The 24,477-nt window shown below is 36.6% G+C and overlaps 1 protein-coding gene across 1 annotated transcript in view; it reads right to left on the reverse strand.

Annotated features, from left to right (window-relative positions):
* LOC134697101 (uncharacterized) overlaps nt 1-24,477 on the reverse strand; it is a 48,724-nt gene that overhangs the window by 6,207 nt on the left and 18,040 nt on the right. The window contains exons 6-9 of the mRNA XM_063559142.1: nt 22,131-22,197; nt 21,557-21,732; nt 2,949-3,067; nt 744-2,390 (exon numbers count right to left, since the gene is read on the reverse strand). Coding sequence (XP_063415212.1) covers nt 744-2,390; nt 2,949-3,067; nt 21,557-21,732; nt 22,131-22,197 — 2,009 coding nt within the window. The remainder of the gene's footprint in view (nt 1-743; nt 2,391-2,948; nt 3,068-21,556; nt 21,733-22,130; nt 22,198-24,477) is intronic.

A 24,477-nucleotide genomic window follows, 5' to 3' on the forward strand; every position in this document is an offset into this window, starting at 1 on the left:
ACATGTTAATGTGATTTGAATATGAACCATGCTTTGTATTATGTCACAATCACAAACCAGTCTTTTTTATACATGTACATCAACAGGTTTTTCTTCTCAGAAAGATACATCAGCCTTCCCTGGCATATTTATCATTGTTTATCATTTAATCTGGCTCTTAATCAACCAGTCTTTGGTCTTACTCCTAAATGCTGCATGCTTAGCAGAGAAGCTGCTAAAACCAATGTTTAAGGTGGTACCCAACACCTTAACTAAAATTAATTTGGCTTGTTTAATTTTCATAAAATTTTGACAAAGTATATTCTTTGACCCTTTGACAAAAATATAAAAATTTCAAAAAAATTTAACCAACCGTTTTATCAGAAAGATTGCACTGGTTATATAGCAGTTTGTCAAACACTTATTTTGATCATCGAGAAGCTTAATATTCCCTAAACAACACAACGTAATTAAAACGTTTAGCTGATTTTACAGAGTTATCTCCCTTTAGTCATGTTAGTGTTAGGTACCACCTTAAGTCTTTGGTTTTACATGACTGGGGATTAGCATGTTAGAACCCACATACTTCTGCACTTGAAGCAAGAACACTACACACATGACAAAGAGACATTATTGCTGGTTGTGTATAAATGTTGTGTGTATTAACTATTAAATATATAATACATTGTTTTTAAATACTATTTTAAAAGTCAAATTTTCACTGATGTCTTAAACTTATCAACATGACCAAATGAATAACCTACCCATTGATAAAATAACTCCTTTGATAAAAACAATTCCTGACAAGAAGAGCTTGCTTCATCTGTTCTCTGACAAAATGAAACTTCAAATTAACAATCACAATGGAATCGGCAAAATTAACATCAGCAGTGTTCAAATATTCACAGGAAGTCAGTTTAAATGGAACTCTGGGGAAAACTTTCATCTCATTTAGGTTCATGTTTAATGGCACTACAGCCACAGTGGCATGTATTTCTTGTCCTTCACAAAGGTCAGATTGGGTCAAATCAAAATCAATAACAAAATCCCGATTCCAATCATCATCACTAAATTTCATGAAATCCATTTCCTCTAAATTCATATTTGATTTCCTTCTTTCATTCACGGCTTCAAACATAGCTTCAAAGATATTTTCGGGAGTTTTGTTTTTGTTCATTTCAAATACAACGTCCAAGTGAACATACGTAGGTTTTTCTTTACCACTTATTCTTCGTTTTCTTTCTGGAGTTTGAGAGCATTCTGAGGTAGCTACATCAGTTACACTAATTTTCTGATCAAATTTATCGGTCAAGTCATCAACATTAGATGCTTCTTTTTCAAACTCCAATTTTTCCAATTTTGAGTCATTTTTCGTTTCACATGTTACTTTCTCATCACAGTTAAACTTAGATTCTACAATCACATCCTTCTTTTCTTGTTTTATGTTATTTTCAACCTTTGGAACACTTTCACCCTCGTCACACGTCTCCAACCTCCCTCCCTCATCACTAAGTGATGATAATGACGAGGAAACACTGTCATTTCTCATGTCTCTCCACAAGGAGACATTTTTATCTTCCAAATGATTAGATAAAGCTGGAGACTGACTCCGGTCGGTATTTTCATCAGAAGAATTCTCTTCCGCAATATCATCACAAATTCTAGTTGGAACACTTCCATTACAAAAATTTTCATCTGGCTTCTTTTCACTCAATTCTATGTTCTTATTAATATCTCGTTTTTCAAAATTTTCAGAAATTGGATCCATCCCCCTTGGCGGTGAATTGTAGGGTTTTGAACCATTTTTTTCATGAGGAGAGGAGGCAGAACGGTCTCCGATACATGAATTACAACTGACAGATCTTCTCTTCTGACGAATTGATCGGTCTAACAATGAAAGTTTTGTAAACAAAGCGGTCAAACATCCCATGGGACTTGACGATGCAGTGAAACTTTCCTGCATAAAATCACTACTGTCCATTGACCATGTCATGTAGTTTTTACCGTAATCGTAAATATTATGCTTCGGTAAATGCAAACTTTCCTCCATTTCCGATGTATTTAGAGGAGAACTGGTTTTCGGCAATCCTTTACATAAGAAGCTATTTTCCTCGAGAATCTGAGGGGATATACTACGTTGACCTAATGAACCATTTATCGACTGAAATAATGATGAATTTAGAAACGAAGAATTCATTGGATTACTACTCTGATTGGCTGTAACAAAACTATCTTCCATATCAGACTTTACGTCTAGTTTATCTATCTTTTCAGCAATACACAACCCTAAACTTTGTCTATGTAGAAAATCTTCAAACAGATCTAGTCCATCTTCTGTAGTAAGATCAGCGTAGGTCTGTAAGAAGGTCCAGTATTCTACCCATGGTATTTGGTACTCATGAGCTAACTCTCTACAAAAACAATAATCTTATTGTGAATTATCAAAGATATATATATGTTTGATATTAAACTAATAAAATTAAGCCATATGATAGACTGCTAAAAAAGCCATTTTGTACTCAAGTTAATTGTTTATTACTGTTTGCCTACAATATCATTCTAAACAAACAAAAATTTTACATTACAAAGCCAGATTATTTAGACTGTTCTGTGTAAATACTGTCTAATAAGTAGAGAACAATAACAAATCTGTTTTTTTGTCAGCAGAGAATGAAATGTGAGTAAAAAATCATAATTGTAAGAGTGACTACAGGAGCAGGAACTGATATCCCTTCTTACTAATTAACTTGAGTTCACCCTAGGTTTTTTGTGAGGTTTATGTTATTCAGTATTGAGTTTCTATGTCAAGTTTTGTAAACTGATGTGTTTCTTTCCATTTGTTAATCTTTTACTTTCTGTATTCAATTGCCCCCTTATTTTTGCCCCCTTTCTCCCAAACTTTTTACGGGTATTTGGAATTCCTGCTGATCCAATGGACTAAACCTAAAATCAAAAGAATATAATATTACCTTCCTATTCTCTCAACCCCTTTATCACTATCCTCTCGTTTTGTGAAGACAAATTTCTGTTTGACATGGTCAGGACTACCAGAGGGAGGAGTCATCCATCTCTTGTGGAATAACATTGCCTGGTGGAGATAAAAAAACAACTTATTAATTATCATATACATGGTCAGGACTACCAGAGGGAGGAGTCATCCATCTCTTGTGGAATAACATTGCCTGGTGGAGATAAAAAAACAACTTATTAATTTTCATATACATGGTCAGGACTACCAGAGGGAGGAGTCATCCATCTCTTGTGGAATAACATTGCCTGGTGGAGATAAAAACAACTTATTAATTATCATATACATGGTCAGGACTACCAGAGAGGGGAGTCATCCATCTCTTGTGGAATAACATTGCCTGATGGAGATAAAAACAACTTATTAATTATCATATACATGGTCAGGACTACCAGAGGGAGGAGTCATCCATCTCTTGTGGAATAACATTGCCTGGTGGAGATAAAAAAAACCAACTTATTAATTATCATATACATGGTCAGGACTACCAGAGGGAGGAGTCATCCATCTCTTGTGGAATAACATTGCCTGGTGGAGATAAAAAACAACTTATTAATTATCATATACATGGTCAGGACTACCAGAGGGAGGAGTCATCCATCTCTTGTGGAATAACATTGCCTGGTGGAGATAAAAACAACTTATTAATTATCATATACATGGTCAGGACTACCAGAGGGGGGAGTCATCCATCTCTTGTGGAATAACATTGCCTGATGGAGATAAAAACAACTTATTAATTATCATATACATGGTCAGGACTACCAGAGGGAGGAGTCATCCATCTCTTGTGGAATAACATTGCCTGGTGGAGATAAAAAAAACAACTTATTAATTATCATATACATGGTCAGGACTACCAGAGGGAGGAGTCATCCATCTCTTGTGGAATAACATTGCCTGATGGAGATAAAAACAACTTATTAATTATCATATACATGGTCAGGACTACCAGAGGGAGGAGTCATCCATCTCTTGTGGAATAACATTGCCTGGTGGAGATAAAAAAAACAACTTATTAATTATCATATACATGGTCAGGACTACCAGAGGGAGGAGTCATCCATCTCTTGTGGAATAACATTGCCTGGTGGAGATAAAAAACAACTTATTAATTATCATATACATGGTCAGGACTACCAGAGGGAGGAGTCATCCATCTCTTGTGGAATAACATTGCCTGACAGAGGAGATAAAAAAACAACTTATTAATTATCATATACATGGTCAGGACTACCAGAGGGAGGAGTCATCCATCTCTTGTGGAATAACATTGCCTAGTGGAGATAAAAAACAACTTATTAATTATCATATACATGGTCAGGACTACCAGAGGGAGGAGTCATCCATCTCTTGTGGAATAACATTGCCTGACAGAGGAGATAAAAAAACAACTTATTAATTATCATATACATGGTCAGGACTACCAGAGGGGGGAGTCATCCATCTCTTGTGGAATAACATTGCCTGACAGAGGAGATAAAAAAAACAACTTATTAATTATCATATACATGGTCAGGACTACCAGAGGGAGGAGTCATCCATCTCTTGTGGAATAACATTGCCTGGTGGAGATAAAAAACAACTTATTAATTATCATATACATGGTCAGGACTACCAGAGGGAGGAGTCATCCATCTCTTGTGGAATAACATTGCCTGACAGAGGAGATAAAAAAACAACTTATTAATTATCATATACATGGTCAGGACTACCAGAGGGAGGAGTCATCCATCTCTTGTGGAATAACATTGCCTAGTGGAGATAAAAAACAACTTATTAATTATCATATACATGGTCAGGACTACCAGAGGGAGGAGTCATCCATCTCTTGTGGAATAACATTGCCTGACAGAGGAGATAAAAAAAACAACTTATTAATTATCATATACATGGTCAGGACTACCAGAGGGGGGAGTCATCCATCTCTTGTGGAATAACATTGCCTGGTGGAGATAAAAAAAAAACTAATTAATTATCATATACATGGTCAGGACTACCAGAGGGAGGAGTCATCCATCTCTTGTGGAATAACATTGCCTGACAGAGGAGATAAAAACAAAACTTATTAATTATCATATACATGGTCAGGACTACCAGAGGGGGGAGTCATCCATCTCTTGTGGAATAACATTGCCTGACAGAGGAGATAAAAAAACAACTTATTAATTATCATATACATGGTCAGGACTACCAGAGGGAGGAGTCATCCATCTCTTGTGGAATAACATTGCCTGGTGGAGATAAAAAACAACTTATTAATTATCATATACATGGTCAGGACTACCAGAGGGAGGAGTCATCCATCTCTTGTGGAATAACATTGCCTGGTGGAGATAAAAAAAACAACTTATTAATTATCATATACATGGTCAGGACTACCAGAGGGAGGAGTCATCCATCTCTTGTGGAATAACATTGCCTGACAGAGGAGATAAAAAAAACAACTTATTAATTATCATATACATGGTCAGGACTACCAGAGGGAGGAGTCATCCATCTCTTGTGGAATAACATTGCCTGGTGGAGATAAAAAAACAACTTATTAATTATCATATACATGGTCAAGACTACCAGAGGGGGGAGTCATCCATCTCTTGTGGAATAACATTGCCTGACAGAGGAGATAAAAAAACAACTTATTAATTATCATATACATGGTCAGGACTACCAGAGGGAGGAGTCATCCATCTCTTGTGGAATAACATTGCCTAGTGGAGATAAAAAACAACTTATTAATTATCATATACATGGTCAGGACTACCAGAGGGAGGAGTCATCCATCTCTTGTGGAATAACATTGCCTGACAGAGGAGATAAAAAAACAACTTATTAATTATCATATACATGGTCAGGACTACCAGAGGGGGGAGTCATCCATCTCTTGTGGAATAACATTGCCTGACAGAGGAGATAAAAAAAACAACTTATTAATTATCATATACATGGTCAGGACTACCAGAGGGGGGAGTCATCCATCTCTTGTGGAATAACATTGCCTGACAGAGGAGATAAAAAAAACAACTTATTAATTATCATATACATGGTCAGGACTACCAGAGGGGGGAGTCATCCATCTCTTGTGGAATAACATTGCCTGGTGGAGATAAAAAAAAAACTTATTAATTATCATATACATGGTCAGGACTACCAGAGGGAGGAGTCATCCATCTCTTGTGGAATAACATTGCCTGACAGAGGAGATAAAAACAAAACTTATTAATTATCATATACATGGTCAGGACTACCAGAGGGGGGAGTCATCCATCTCTTGTGGAATAACATTGCCTGACAGAGGAGATAAACAAACAACTTATTAATTATCATATACATGGTCAGGACTACCAGAGGGAGGAGTCATCCATCTCTTGTGGAATAACATTGCCTGGTGGAGATAAAAAACAACTTATTAATTATCATATACATGGTCAGGACTACCAGAGGGAGGAGTCATCCATCTCTTGTGGAATAACATTGCCTGGTGGAGATAAAAAAAACAACTTATTAATTATCATATACATGGTCAGGACTACCAGAGGGAGGAGTCATCCATCTCTTGTGGAATAACATTGCCTGACAGAGGAGATAAAAAAAACAACTTATTAATTATCATATACATGGTCAGGACTACCAGAGGGAGGAGTCATCCATCTCTTGTGGAATAACATTGCCTGGTGGAGATAAAAAAACAACTTATTAATTATCATATACATGGTCAAGACTACCAGAGGGGGGAGTCATCCATCTCTTGTGGAATAACATTGCCTGACAGAGGAGATAAAAAAACAACTTATTAATTATCATATACATGGTCAGGACTACCAGAGGGAGGAGTCATCCATCTCTTGTGGAATAACATTGCCTGACAGAGGAGATAAAAAAACAACTTATTAATTATCATATACATGGTCAGGACTACCAGAGGGGGGAGTCATCCATCTCTTGTGGAATAACATTGCCTGACAGAGGAGATAAAAAAACAACTTATTAATTATCATACACATGGTCAGGACTACCAGAGGGGGGAGTCATCCATCTCTTGTGGAATAACATTGCCTGGTGGAGATAAAAAAAAACTAATTAATTATCATATACATGGTCAGGACTACCAGAGGGAGGAGTCATCCATCTCTTGTGGAATAACATTGCCTGACAGAGGAGATAAAAACAAAACTTATTAATTATCATATACATGGTCAGGACTACCAGAGGGGGGAGTCATCCATCTCTTGTGGAATAACATTGCCTGACAGAGGAGATAAAAAAACAACTTATTAATTATCATATACATGGTCAGGACTACCAGAGGGAGGAGTCATCCATCTCTTGTGGAATAACATTGCCTGGTGGAGATAAAAAAACAACTTATTAATTATCATATACATGGTCAGGACTACCAGAGGGAGGAGTCATCCATCTCTTGTGGAATAACATTGCCTGGTGGAGATAAAAAAAACAACTTATTAATTATCATATACATGGTCAGGACTACCAGAGGGAGGAGTCATCCATCTCTTGTGGAATAACATTGCCTGACAGAGGAGATAAAAAAAACAACTTATTAATTATCATATACATGGTCAGGACTACCAGAGGGAGGAGTCATCCATCTCTTGTGGAATAACATTGCCTGGTGGAGATAAAAAAACAACTTATTAATTATCATATACATGGTCAGGACTACCAGAGGGGGGAGTCATCCATCTCTTGTGGAATAACATTGCCTGACAGAGGAGATAAAAAAACAACTTATTAATTATCATATACATGGTCAGGACTACCAGAGGGAGGAGTCATCCATCTCTTGTGGAATAACATTGCCTGACAGAGGAGATAAAAAAACAACTTATTAATTATCATATACATGGTCAGGACTACCAGAGGGGGGAGTCATCCATCTCTTGTGGAATAACATTGCCTGGTGGACATAAAAAAAACTAATCAATTATCATATACATGGTCAGGACTACCAGAGGGAGGAGTCATCCATCTCTTGTGGAATAACATTGCCTGGTGGAGATAAAAACAACTTATTAATTATCATATACATGGTCAGGACTACCAGAGGGAGGAGTCATCCATCTCTTGTGGAATAACATTGCCTGGTGGAGATAAAAAAAAACTAATTAATTATCATATACATGGTCAGGACTACCAGAGGGAGGAGTCATCCATCTCTTGTGGAATAACATTGCCTGACAGAGGGGATAAAAACAAAACTTATTAATTATCATATACATGGTCAGGACTACCAGAGGGGGGAGTCATCCATCTCTTGTGGAATAACATTGCCAGACAGAGGAGATAAAAAAACAACTTATTAATTATCATATACATGGTCAGGACTACCAGAGGGAGGAGTCATCCATCTCTTGTGGAATAACATTGCCTGGTGGAGATAAAAAAACAACTTATTAATTATCATATACATGGTCAGGACTACCAGAGGGAGGAGTCATCCATCTCTTGTGGAATAACATTGCCTGGTGGAGATAAAAAAAAACAACTTATTAATTATCATATACATGGTCAGGACTACCAGAGGGAGGAGTCATCCATCTCTTGTGGAATAACATTGCCTGACAGAGGAGATAAAAAAAACAACTTATTAATTATCATATACATGGTCAGGACTACCAGAGGGAGGAGTCATCCATCTCTTGTGGAATAACATTGCCTGGTGGAAATAAAAAAACAACTTATTAATTATCATATACATGGTCAGGACTACCAGAGGGGGGAGTCATCCATCTCTTGTGGAATAACATTGCCTGACAGAGGAGATAAAAAAACAACTTATTAATTATCATATACATGGTCAGGACTACCAGAGGGAGGAGTCATCCATCTCTTGTGGAATAACATTGCCTGGTGGACATAAAAAAAAACTAATTAATTATCATATACATGGTCAGGACTACCAGAGGGAGGAGTCATCCATCTCTTGTGGAATAACATTGCCTGGTGGAGATAAAAACAACTTATTAATTATCATATACATGGTCAGGACTACCAGAGGGAGGAGTCATCCATCTCTTGTGGAATAACATTGCCTGACAGAGGAGATAAAAAAACAACTTATTAATTATCCTATACATGGTCAGGACTACCAGAGGGAGGAGTCATCCATCTCTTGTGGAATAACATTGCCTGACAGAGGAGATAAAAAAAACAACTTATTAATTATCATATACATGGTCAGGACTACCAGAGGGAGGAGTCATCCATCTCTTGTGGAATAACATTGCCTGGTGGAGATAAAAACAACTTATTAATTATTATATACATGGTCAGGACTACCAGAGGGAGGAGTCATCCATCTCTTGTGGAATAACATTGCCTGGTGGAGATAAAAAAAACAACTTATTAATTATCATATACATGGTCAGGACTACCAGAGGGGGGAGTCATCCATCTCTTGTGGAATAACATTGCCTGACAGAGGAGATAAAAAAACAACTTATTAATTATCATATACATGGTCAGGACTACCAGAGGGGGGAGTCATCCATCTCTTGTGGAATAACATTGCCTGACAGAGGAGATAAAAAAACAACTTATTAATTATCATATACATGGTCAGGACTACCAGAGGGAGGAGTCATCCATCTCTTGTGGAATAACATTGCCTGACAGAGGAGATAAAAAAACAACTTATTAATTATCATATACATGGTCAGGACTACCAGAGGGGGGAGTCATCCATCTCTTGTGGAATAACATTGCCTGACAGAGGAGATAAAAAAAAAAACTTATTAATTATCATATACATGGTCAGGACTACCAGAGGGGGGAGTCATCCATCTCTTGTGGAATAACATTGCCTGACAGAGGAGATAAAAAAACAACTTATTAATTATCATATACATGGTCAGGACTACCAGAGGGGGGAGTCATCCATCTCTTGTGGAATAACATTGCCTGACAGAGGAGATAAAAAACAACTTATTAATTATCATATACATGGTCAGGACTACCAGAGGGGGGAGTCATCCATCTCTTGTGGAATAACATTGCCTGACAGAGGAGATAAAAAACAACTTATTAATTATCATATACATGGTCAGGACTACCAGAGGGGGGAGTCATCCATCTCTTGTGGAATAACATTGCCTGACAGAGGACATAAAAAAACAACTTATTAATTATCATATACATGGTCAGGACTACCAGAGGGGGAGTCATCCATCTCTTGTGGAATAACATTGCCTGACAGAGGAGATAAAAAACCAACTTATTAATTATCATATACATGGTCAGGACTACCAGAGGGGGGAGTCATCCATCTCTTGTGGAATAACATTGCCTGACAGAGGAGATAAAAAAACAACTTATTAATTATCATATACATGGTCAGGACTACCAGAGGGGGGAGTCATCCATCTCTTGTGGAATAACATTGCCTGACAGAGGAGATAAAAAAACAACTTATTAATTATCATATACATGGTCAGGACTACCAGAGGGGGGAGTCATCCATCTCTTGTGGAATAACATTGCCTGACAGAGGAGATAAAAAAACAACTTATTAATTATCATATACATGGTCAGGACTACCAGAGGAGGGAGTCATCCATCTCTTGTGGAATAACATTGCCTGACAGAGGAGATAAAAAAACAACTTATTAATTATCATATACATGGTCAGGACTACCAGAGGGAGGAGTCATCCATCTCTTGTGGAATAACATTGCCTGACAGAGGAGATAAAAAAACAACTTATTAATTATCATATACATGGTCAGGACTACCAGAGGGAGGAGTCATCCATCTCTTGTGGAATAACATTGCCTGACAGAGGAGATAAAAAAACAACTTATTAATTATCATATACATGGTCAGGACTACCAGAGGGAGGAGTCATCCATCTCTTGTGGAATAACATTGCCTGACAGAGGAGATAAAAAAACAACTTATTAATTATCATATACATGGTCAGGACTACCAGAGGGAGGAGTCATCCATCTCTTGTGGAATAACATTGCCTGACAGAGGAGATAAAAAAAACAACTTATTAATTATCATATACATGGTCAGGACTACCAGAGGGAGGAGTCATCCATCTCTTGTGGAATAACATTGCCTGACAGAGGAGATAAAAAAACAACTTATTAATTATCATATACATGGTCAGGACTACCAGAGGGAGGAGTCATCCATCTCTTGTGGAATAACATTGCCTGACAGAGGAGATAAAAAACAACTTATTAATTATCATATACATGGTCAGGACTACCAGAGGGGGGAGTCATCCATCTCTTGTGGAATAACATTGCCTGGTGGAGATAAAAAAACAACTTATTAATTATCATATACATGGTCAGGACTACCAGAGGGAGGAGTCATCCATCTCTTGTGGAATAACATTGCCTGGTGGAGATAAAAAAACAACTTATTAATTATCATATACATGGTCAGGACTACCAGAGGGAGGAGTCATCCATCTCTTGTGGAATAACATTGCCTGACAGAGGAGATAAAAAAAACAACTTATTAATTATCATATACATGGTCAGGACTACCAGAGGGAGGAGTCATCCATCTCTTGTGGAATAACATTGCCTGGTGGAGATAAAAAAACAACTTATTAATTATCATATACATGGTCAGGACTACCAGAGGGAGGAGTCATCCATCTCTTGTGGAATAACATTGCCTGACAGAGGAGATAAAAAAACAACTTATTAATTATCATATACATGGTCAGGACTACCAGAGGGAGGAGTCATCCATCTCTTGTGGAATAACATTGCCTGACAGAGGAGATAAAAAAACAACTTATTAATTATCATATACATGGTCAGGACTACCAGAGGGAGGAGTCATCCATCTCTTGTGGAATAACATTGCCTGACAGAGGAGTTAAAAAAACAACTTATTAATTATCATATACATGGTCAGGACTACCAGAGGGGGGAGTCATCCATCTCTTGTGGAATAACATTGCCTGACAGAGGAGATAAAAAAACAACTTATTAATTATCATATACATGGTCAGGACTACCAGAGGGAGGAGTCATCCATCTCTTGTGGAATAACATTGCCTGACAGAGGAGATAAAAAACAACTTATTAATTATCATATACATGGTCAGGACTACCAGAGGGAGGAGTCATCCATCTCTTGTGGAATAACATTGCCTGACAGAGGAGATAAAAAAACAACTTATTAATTATCATATACATGGTCAGGACTACCAGAGGGAGGAGTCATCCATCTCTTGTGGAATAACATTGCCTGGTGGAGATAAAAAAACAACTTATTAATTATCATATACATGATCAGGACTACCAGAGGGAGGAGTCATCCATCTCTTGTGGAATAACATTGCCTGACAGAGGAGATAAAAAAACAACTTATTAATTATCATATACATGGTCAGGACTACCAGAGGGGGGAGTCATCCATCTCTTGTGGAATAACATTGCCTGACAGAGGACATAAAAAAACAACTTATTAATTATCATATACATGGTCAGGACTACCAGAGGGGGAGTCATCCATCTCTTGTGGAATAACATTGCCTGACAGAGGAGATAAAAAAACAACTTATTAATTATCATATACATGGTCAGGACTACCAGAGGGGGGAGTCATCCATCTCTTGTGGAATAACATTGCCTGACAGAGGAGATAAAAAAACAACTTATTAATTATCATATACATGGTCAGGACTACCAGAGGGGGGAGTCATCCATCTCTTGTGGAATAACATTGCCTGACAGAGGAGATAAAAAAACAACTTATTAATTATCATATACATGGTCAGGACTACCAGAGGGGGGAGTCATCCATCTCTTGTGGAATAACATTGCCTGACAGAGGAGATAAAAAAACAACTTATTAATTATCATATACATGGTCAGGACTACCAGAGGGGGGAGTCATCCATCTCTTGTGGAATAACATTGCCTGACAGAGGAGATAAAAAAACAACTTATTAATTATCATATACATGGTCAGGACTACCAGAGGGAGGAGTCATCCATCTCTTGTGGAATAACATTGCCTGACAGAGGAGATAAAAAAACAACTTATTAATTATCATATACATGGTCAGGACTACCAGAGGGAGGAGTCATCCATCTCTTGTGGAATAACATTGCCTGACAGAGGAGATAAAAAAACAACTTATTAATTATCATATACATGGTCAGGACTACCAGAGGGAGGAGTCATCCATCTCTTGTGGAATAACATTGCCTGACAGAGGAGATAAAAAAACAACTTATTAATTATCATATACATGGTCAGGACTACCAGAGGGAGGAGTCATCCATCTCTTGTGGAATAACATTGCCTGACAGAGGAGATAAAAAAAACAACTTATTAATTATCATATACATGGTCAGGACTACCAGAGGGAGGAGTCATCCATCTCTTGTGGAATAACATTGCCTGACAGAGGAGATAAAAAAACAACTTATTAATTATCATATACATGGTCAGGACTACCAGAGGGAGGAGTCATCCATCTCTTGTGGAATAACATTGCCTGACAGAGGAGATAAAAAACAACTTATTAATTATCATATACATGGTCAGGACTACCAGAGGGGGGAGTCATCCATCTCTTGTGGAATAACATTGCCTGGTGGAGATAAAAAAACAACTTATTAATTATCATATACATGGTCAGGACTACCAGAGGGAGGAGTCATCCATCTCTTGTGGAATAACATTGCCTGGTGGAGATAAAAAAACAACTTATTAATTATCATATACATGGTCAGGACTACCAGAGGGAGGAGTCATCCATCTCTTGTGGAATAACATTGCCTGACAGAGGAGATAAAAAAAACAACTTATTAATTATCATATACATGGTCAGGACTACCAGAGGGAGGAGTCATCCATCTCTTGTGGAATAACATTGCCTGGTGGAGATAAAAAAACAACTTATTAATTATCATATACATGGTCAGGACTACCAGAGGGAGGAGTCATCCATCTCTTGTGGAATAACATTGCCTGACAGAGGAGATAAAAAAACAACTTATTAATTATCATATACATGGTCAGGACTACCAGAGGGAGGAGTCATCCATCTCTTGTGGAATAACATTGCCTGACAGAGGAGATAAAAAAACAACTTATTAATTATCATATACATGGTCAGGACTACCAGAGGGGGGAGTCATCCATCTCTTGTGGAATAACATTGCCTGACAGAGGAGATAAAAAAACAACTTATTAATTATCATATACATGATCAGGACTACCAGAGGGAGGAGTCATCCATCTCTTGTGGAATAACATTGCCTGACAGAGGAGATAAAAAAACAACTTATTAATTATCATATACATGGTCAGGACTACCAGAGGGGGGAGTCATCCATCTCTTGTGGAATAACATTGCCTGGTGGAGATAAAAAACAACTTATTAATTATCATATACATGGTCAGGACTACCAGAGGGAGGAGTCATCCATCTCTTGTGGAATAACATTGCCTGACAGAGGAGATAAAAAAAACAACTTATTAATTATCATATACATGGTCAGGACTACCAGAGGGAGGAGTCATCCATCTCTTGTGGAATAACATTGCCTGGTGGAGATAAAAAAACAACTTATTAATTATCATATACATGGTCAGGACTACCAGAGGGAGGAGTCATCCATCTCTTGTGGAATAACATTGCCTGGTGGACATAAAAAAACAACTTATTAATTATCATATACATGGTCAGGACTACCAGAGGGAGGAGTCATCCATCTCTTGTGGAATAACATTGCCTGACAGAGGAGATAAAAAAACAACTTATTAATTATCATATACATGGTCAGGACTACCAGAGGGAGGAGTCATCCATCTCTTGTGGAATAACATTGCCTGGTGGAGATAAAAAAACAACTTATTAATTATCATATACATGGTCAGGACTACCAGAGGGAGGAGTCATCCATCTCTTGTGGAATAACATTGCCTGACAGAGGAGATAAAAAAACAACTTATTAATTATCATATACATGGTCAGGACTACCAGAGGGAGGAGTCATCCATCTCTTGTGGAATAACATTGCCTGGTGGAGATAAAAAAACAACTTATTAATTATCATATACATGGTCAGGACTACCAGAGGGAGGAGTCATCCATCTCTTGTGGAATAACATTGCCTGGTGGAGATAAAAAAAACAACTTATTAATTATCATATACATGGTCAGGACTACCAGAGGGAGGAGTCATCCATCTCTTGTGGAATAACATTGCCTGACAGAGGAGATAAAAAAACAACTTATTAATTATCATATACATGGTCAGGACTACCAGAGGGAGGAGTCATCCATCTCTTGTGGAATAACATTGCCTGACAGAGGAGATAAAAAAACAACTTATTAATTATCATATACATGGTCAGGACTACCAGAGGGATGAGTCATCCATCTCTTGTGGAATAACATTGCCTGACAGAGGAGATAAAAAACAACTTATTAATTATCATATACATGGTCAGGACTACCAGAGGGAGGAGTCATCCATCTCTTGTGGAATAACATTGCCTGACAGAGGAGATAAAAAACAACTTATTAATTATCATATACATGGTCAGGACTACCAGAGGGAGGAGTCATCCATCTCTTGTGGAATAACATTGCCTGACAGAGGAGATAAAAAAACAACTTATTAATTATCATATACATGGTCAGGACTACCAGAGGGAGGAGTCATCCATCTCTTGTGGAATAACATTGCCTGACAGAGGAGATAAAAAAACAACTTATTAATTATCATATACATGGTCAGGACTACCAGAGGGAGGAGTCATCCATCTCTTGTGGAATAACATTGCCTGACAGAGGAGATAAAAAAACAACTTATTAATTATCATATACATGGTCAGGACTACCAGAGGGAGGAGTCATCCATCTCTTGTGGAATAACATTGCCTGGTGGAGATAAAAAAACAACTTATTAATTATCATATACATGGTCAGGACTACCAGAGGGAGGAGTCATCCATCTCTTGTGGAATAACATTGCCTGACAGAGGAGATAAAAAAACAACTTATTAATTATCATATACATGGTCAGGACTACCAGAGGGAGGAGTCATCCATCTCTTGTGGAATAACATTGCCTGGTGGAGATAAAAAAACAACTTATTAATTATCATATACATGGTCAGGACTACCAGAGGGAGGAGTCATCCATCTCTTGTGGAATAACATTGCCTGGTGGAGATAAAAAAAACAACTTATTAATTATCATATACATGGTCAGGACTACCAGAGGGAGGAGTCATCCATCTCTTGTGGAATAACATTGCCTGACAGAGGAGATAAAAAAACAACTTATTAATTATCATATACATGGTCAGGACTACCAGAGGGAGGAGTCATCCATCTCTTGTGGAATAACATTGCCTGACAGAGGAGATAAAAAAACAACTTATTAATTATCATATACATGGTCAGGACTACCAGAGGGATGAGTCATCCATCTCTTGTGGAATAACATTGCCTGACAGAGGAGATAAAAAACAACTTATTAATTATCATATACATGGTCAGGACTACCAGAGGGAGGAGTCATCCATCTCTTGTGGAATAACATTGCCTGACAGAGGAGATAAAAAACAACTTATTAATTATCATATACATGGTCAGGACTACCAGAGGGAGGAGTCATCCATCTCTTGTGGAATAACATTGCCTGACAGAGGAGATAAAAAAACAACTTATTAATTATCATATACATGGTCAGGACTACCAGAGGGAGGAGTCATCCATCTCTTGTGGAATAACATTGCCTGACAGAGGAGATAAAAAAACAACTTATTAATTATCATATACATGGTCAGGACTACCAGAGGGAGGAGTCATCCATCTCTTGTGGAATAACATTGCCTGACAGAGGAGATAAAAAAACAACTCATTAATTATCATATACATGGTCAGGACTACCAGAGGGAGGAGTCATCCATCTCTTGTGGAATAACATTGCCTGGTGGAGATAAAAAAACAACTTATTAATTATCATATACATGGTCAGGACTACCAGAGGGAGGAGTCATCCATCTCTTGTGGAATAACATTGCCTGACAGAGGAGATAAAAAAAACAACTTATTAATTATCATATACATGGTCAGGACTACCAGAGGGAGGAGTCATCCATCTCTTGTGGAATAACATTGCCTGGTGGAGATAAAAACAACTTATTAATTATCATATACATGGTCAGGACTACCAGAGGGAGGAGTCATCCATCTCTTGTGGAATAACATTGCCTGACAGAGGAGATAAAAAACAACTTATTAATTATCATATACATGGTCAGGACTACCAGAGGGAGGAGTCATCCATCTCTTGTGGAATAACATTGCCTGGTGGAGATAAAAAAAAAACTAATTAATTATCATATACATGGTCAGGACTACCAGAGGGAGGAGTCATCCATCTCTTGTGGAATAACATTGCCTGACAGAGGAGATAAAAAAACAACTCATTAATTATCATATACATTGTCAGGACTACCAGAGGGAGGAGTCATCCATCTCTTGTGGAATAACATTGCCTGGTGGAGATAAAAAAACAACTTATTAATTATCATATACATGGTCAGGACTACCAGAGGGAGGAGTCATCCATCTCTTGTGGAATAACATTGCCTGACAGAGGAGATAAAAAAAACAACTTATTAATTATCATATACATGGTCAGGACTACCAGAGGGAGGAGTCATCCATCTCTTGTGGAATAACATTGCCTGGTGGAGATAAAAACAACTTATTAATTATCATATACATGGTCAGGACTACCAGAGGGAGGAGTCATCCATCTCTTGTGGAATAACATTGCCTGACAGAGGAGATAAAAAACAACTTATTAATTATTATATACATGGTCAGGACTACCAGAGGGAGGAGTCATCCATCTCTTGTGGAATAACATTGCCTGGTGGAGATAAAAAAAAAAACTAATTAATTATCATATACATGGTCAGGACTACCAGAGGGAGGAGTCATCCATCTCTTGTGGAATAACATTGCCTGACAGAGGAGATAAAAAAACAACTTATTAATTATCATATACATGGTCAGGACTACCAGAGGGGGGAGTCATCCATCTCTTGTGGAATAACATTGCCTGACAGAGGAGATAAAAAAACAACTTATTAATTATCATATACATGGTCAGGACTACCAGAGGGAGGAGTCATCCATCTCTTGTGGAATAACATTGCCTGACAGAGGAGATAAAAAAACAACTTATTAATTATCATATACATGGTCAGGACTACCAGAGGGAGGAGTCATCCATCTCTTGTGGAATAACATTGCCTGGTGGAGATAAAAAACAACTTATTAATTATCATATACATGGTCAGGACTACCAGAGGGAGGAGTCATCCATCTCTTGTGGAATAACATTGCCTGGTGGACATAAAAAAAACCTAATTAATTATCATATACATGGTCAGGACTACCAGAGGGGGGAGTCATCCATCTCTTGTGGAATAACATTGCCTGACAGAGGAGATAAAAAAACAACTTATTAATTATCATATACATGGTCAGGACTACCAGAGGGAGGAGTCATCCATCTCTTGTGGAATAACATTGCCTGACAGAGGAGAGAAAAATAAAAACTCATTAATTATCATATACATGGTCAGGACTACCAGAGGGAGGAGTCATCCATCTCTTGTGGAATAACATTGCCTGACAGAGGAGAGAAAAATAAAAACTCATTAATTATCATATACATGGTCAGGACTACCAGAGGGAGGAGTCACCCATCTCTTGTGGAATAACATTGCCTGGTGGAGATAAAAATAAAAACTCATTAATTATCATATACATGGTCAGGACTACCAGAGGGAGGAGTCATCCATCTCTTGTGGAATAACATTGCCTGGTGGAGATAAAAAAACAACTTATTAATTATCATATACATGGTCAGGACTACCAGAGGGAGGAGTCATCCATCTCTTGTGGAATAACATTGCCTGACAGAGGAGATAAAAAAACAACTTATTAATTATCATATACATGGTCAGGACTACCAGAGGGATGAGTCATCCATCTCTTGTGGAATAACATTGCCTGGTGGAGATAAAAAAAAACTAATTAATTATCATATACATGGTCAGGACTACCAGAGGGAGGAGTCACCCATCTCTTGTGGAATAACATTGCCTGGTGGAGATAAAAATAAAAACTCATTAATTATCATATACATGGTCAGGACTACCAGAGGGAGGAGTCACCCATCTCTTGTGGAATAACATTGCCTGGTGGAGATAAAAATAAAAACTCATTAATTATCATATACATGGTCAGGACTACCAGAGGGAGGAGTCATCCATCTCTTGTGGAATAACATTGCCTGACAGAGGAGATAAAAAACAACTAATTAATTATCATATACATGGTCAGGACTACCAGAGGGAGGAGTCATCCATCTCTTGTGGAATAACATTGCCTGGTGGAGATAAAAAAAACTAATTAATTATCATATACATGGTCAGGACTACCAGAGGGAGGAGTCACCCATCTCTTGTGGAATAACATTGCCTGGTGGAGATAAAAATAAAAACTCATTAATTATCATATACATGGTCAGGACTACCAGAGGGAGGAGTCACCCATCTCTTGTGGAATAACATTGCCTGGTGGAGATAAAAAAAACTAATTAATTATCATATACATGGTCAGGACTACCAGAGGGAGGAGTCACCCATCTCTTGTGGAATAACATTGCCTGGTGGAGATAAAAAAAAACTAATTAATTATCATATACATGGTCAGGACTACCAGAGGGAGGAGTCATCCATCTCTTGTGGAATAACATTGCCTGACAGAGGAGATAAAAATAAAAACTCATTAATTATCATATACATGGTCAGGACTACCAGAGGGAGGAGTCACCCATCTCTTGTGGAATAACATTGCCTGGTGGAGATAAAAAAAACTAATTAATTATCATATTCATGGTCAGGACTACCAGAGGGAGGAGTCAACCATCTCTTGTGGAATAACATTGCCTGGTGGAGATAAAAATAAAAACTCATTAATTATCATATACATGGTCAGGACTACCAGAGGGAGGAGTCATCCATCTCTTGTGGAATAACATTGCCTGGTGGAGATAAATATCATCTTCAAATATTGTTTAATCAATTAATGAATAAAACAGGTTACTTTTTTGTGTTTGAAACATTTTAGATATAATAAGAACTCACATTTTGATATCTTATACAAATTTATCATATGTTTAGTAGTAAATACAGTAGTTTTGCATATGTGATAAATAGCCTGCTGTTTAATCCATATCGCGCAACTTTGATGCACACCCTTTATCAAATACCCTTTATTGCATACCCTTTATTACACCCTTACTTTTTTTTTTCTTTTTTTTTTTTTACATAAAGTCAGTTTTATTTTTTTTTGGTCAAGAAAAATTTTCCTCAAAATAGGTCAATTTTTTAAATGACGTCATTGTTTGGTATGTGACGTCACAAACGTCAAATTTTCTCTATTGTATGTGACGTCAAGTTTTCATATTTTTGGCACACTAAATGCAACTATAAAAAGTACAAAACACACAAATAAATACAATAATAAACAAAATATTTTTTTTAAACAACAGCACGCAAATTGTAAGGTGCTTCAGATAAGTAATTGAGCAGTTCATTTAAGGCCTTTGAAACAAGACAAAAGTAGAACTGAAGGTAACCCAGTGCTATGGATCAGAAAACAGTTCATATAATATAATACTCCTCTGTTGAAATATATGATAAAGCGTATAGTACATGGTAAAATCCGTATCACATGCCGTATCACCCTCAACCAATATCATCCCTCGGGCCTAAAGGCTCTTGGGCTGATATTGATGTCTCGGGATGATACCACATATGTATGGATTTTGCCATGTATTATTCTCTATATAACATGTATGCAGATTTTCCTGACATCGCAATTTAATCAATCTGGCATTTTTGTCTATTCTTCAAAAATCGCAATAATAGATGCAGGGAATAATTTGTGAATTACAGTAGACAGCTGGTTAAGAAATATTCTTTCAAACGATGCTCTTTGCTCATTTTAACCCTTTCCTCCATTGAATTTTTTTTTTTGCATACTTGATTTGCATAGGATTTTTCAATAAAATTCTGAAAATATGCTTTCAAGTATTAATGCATTGCGAAAAACAAATATTTCATCAAATAAATTTCAGTATGATATTCCTATGATATTCCTTTTCATATTGGATACAAATTTTGTTTAGTTTACTTATGACACTTTGTAGTCAAAGTGTTTCAACTGAGGTACTACAGAGGCGTCAAAAGGCGTCATTATGGAGTAAAGGGGGTGGCGTCAAAAGGCGTCACTATGGAGGAAAGGGTTAACATTGGTATGCAGTATATTTTCAGGTATGATCAAGTTTTACTATATTCTTCAAACAAAAGTTCCATAGAAGTCACCTTCTAACCATTTGGTTCTTGTCTGCCCCTTATATCTGTGGCCTTTTTTTAATATCAGGATTCTTTTTTAGAGGAAATCTTAAATTATTTGCTTCTTGATATTTAACTATTTTTTACCTTTGAAGGTGTCATAGGACCAGCACAAGCCTTGACAGCCATGAGAGGATCTTTTGGACTCCAGGTACCAGTAGCTACATTCAAAGGCACCTTGGAACTGTCAGGTGACCAGGGCTGGCCAATGAGAGGCTGAGTAGTATTATCTTCTGCTCTCAGTAACGGGACATAAAACTGACCTGCAATGAAACAGAATGATAATATATGACGTTGTCACTTGGAAACTCTTATCATTTGAAAATAAAAGGATATTTTTATATATGACGAAATATTTTCAAACCTTTACATACACAGCAATTTACAGTAAATCCATTTGCCTGTTTTCAATGTAAAAAGGACAAATTTTGACTCATATTAGCCAATTCCTATGTTAAGCATCAACTCTAAAGAAACATTACTTGCTACTAAATAGCTAGGGCTCATTTTATTGATTGGAAAGTGTTATTTTTTTCTTAGTTCACTTTTTCAAAATCCCTGTATCATTTAATTACTTTTAATAAAAATGTTTATTGTTTGGAGTAATAATCAACCATTCCATTTTGTATCACAGAATTAATTTTATAAACTGTAAACATACCTTCTAGTAAATCTTTGATCTCAGCTTTCTGATCTTGAGTAGGAGTTTTTAATCTGGTGCATATTACCTAAAATAATAATCAGAATCTTATGCATTTGCTCTAAAATTTCAAAATGTGAGTTTAAATCATTGCGATAATAACCCTGTCACATTTTTCACAATAATAACAAGATTGCAATAATTTCTTAATTAACATTATTGAATTTGGTCAAATGTTGGTTGCTGTCTGTTATATTTGGTATCTTTTTTTGTTTAGTCATAAATATCTGGCTTTAGGTTTTCTGGTTTGAATCATTTCACATTTTTGTCATGTCATAGCATTTTATAGCTCAACTATTGTGGATTAAGGAAGTTCTCATGTTATGTTTTGGGATTTTTGTCAGATTTTAGGAATCCTCTGGTTTTATCTATTTGAATGCCTTAAAGGGAAACTTCGCAAAAAAATCAAAAATTGATATTATGTTCATTCTGTATAAAAATGCTCAAATTCATAGATATTAAAGTTTTATTCCGCCAGATAAACGATCACCATCGATTTTGAATTTAGAGTATCAATTCTTCGCGATCCGCCATCTTGTCTTCCTTCCCGATAAATAAAAATGATATGTCTATAAACCACAAAGAAACAAAACTGCAGTAACCGATGTAGTTGTAATTGCGTGTCGATATCTTGTCAATCGTACGGTTGTTTAATCCGACTAACTAACTTGATACGGAAAATATTCTTACTTTTTTTAAATAACTATGGTCTGTTGTTTTTAAACTGTTGATATTGGAATTAGGTGAAAAGTCAAAGTTGAAATCATAAATAAGTGTTCCGTTCGAAAATCTAATTTGTTCATAATTCTTTAAAGTAATAAACTTTTTTCAAATATATTTTGATCTTCCCTCATCTGATCACCAGCATGGCTAAAGGTATTACTTCCAAAGGTATTGTGAGGGGTGTGAGGTGACACGTCCAGGTATTCAAGCGATGTCCTGTCGGGCTTGCAAGTTCATGCATCGTTTCACTTCTGCAGGTATTGATCAGTGTACACGGCTGATAACTTATAACTTATAACTTTCCAACTATCAGATGTATAATATACAACTCTGTCTTACTTGTCATTACTAAACTCATACGCTTGTTTATAAATTACATTTCTGGTGTAAAGAATATAATTCATAAAAATATAAATAATACCCAAAACATAAGATTTGATGAAATTAAAATCTTATTTAAATATTTTTTCCAAGGGTGAATTTGGGAGGAAAATGTAATATATAGTCATTGTCAATAGTGAAGGACAGATTGGAACAGACCAGAAATATTGATTTAAAAAAATATTTGCACTTGCCGACGATTCGTTTATACGACTGGATAGAAAGTTACGGAACTATAGCGCAATTTAAAATATATACGTGTATACATTGAACATAAGAAAAAAACATATATTTTGAATAAATAGGGGTAAAAGTGTTGTAAATAGACTAGTCCACGTATGCCAACAGTATGTAATCATCGAATGTCGATAGACTACAGTTGTATACCAAAAGAAGAAGAGAACCAATTTGATTTAAATACAGGTCGATGTGTACTTTTGCTTTGGTTCATTGAAGCTGTGGACCTCGGAAAATCACAGATTTATGTTTCAATAAGATTGTTCTCGAACAAAGGAAGGAATTTGTCATCACAATTGTTATATATGCCACTGGACGAACACTAATTATCCCGAAGGGGAGGTGAATATTTTGCTGGGAAACTTTTGAGTATCAAAGTTTCAAATTAATTTCGGGATTTATTTTCTTTCTTGGTATTCAATAACAGAAAAAAGAATAAATTACTTGTTCGCTAAATAGGGCTATTCTTGTCAGATAAAAGAATTTTAGTTATATTTAAAAAATAGGGAAATATGACATTAAATTGGTTCTGTCTTTTTTTAAACATCGTTAAAACGATGTATGTCTAAGGTGAACACCACAAGAACCCTGTAGTACTAGTACGAGAGTATAGCATGTAAACATTCCTTCTCAATAATATGGTTGTATTGGAAATCTTTTCATACAGATTGACAACTCATTGTCCGATATGCATGTAATATTTGCCACATGACGCCCATTGTTCTTTCTACCATCATCACCTTATTCTTTGATATTGCTGTAAACATCGATGGTTCACACCCAAACAAAATGGGAGTAATATTAACCTTCAGAGCTTCTCCGTGTTATACACTTGTGAAATATATAGACGAAATTTCTGTATTGAAATGAATCTACATCTCACAAACAGGATTTTCAAATAACGATTTTGAGTAATCACCTTACAAACCAATATAAACGTATGGCAAGATATAACCATGAAGGAATT

Source organism: Mytilus trossulus, chromosome 14 (assembly GCF_036588685.1).
Source record: "Mytilus trossulus isolate FHL-02 chromosome 14, PNRI_Mtr1.1.1.hap1, whole genome shotgun sequence".
Taxonomy (NCBI): domain Eukaryota; kingdom Metazoa; phylum Mollusca; class Bivalvia; order Mytilida; family Mytilidae; genus Mytilus; species Mytilus trossulus.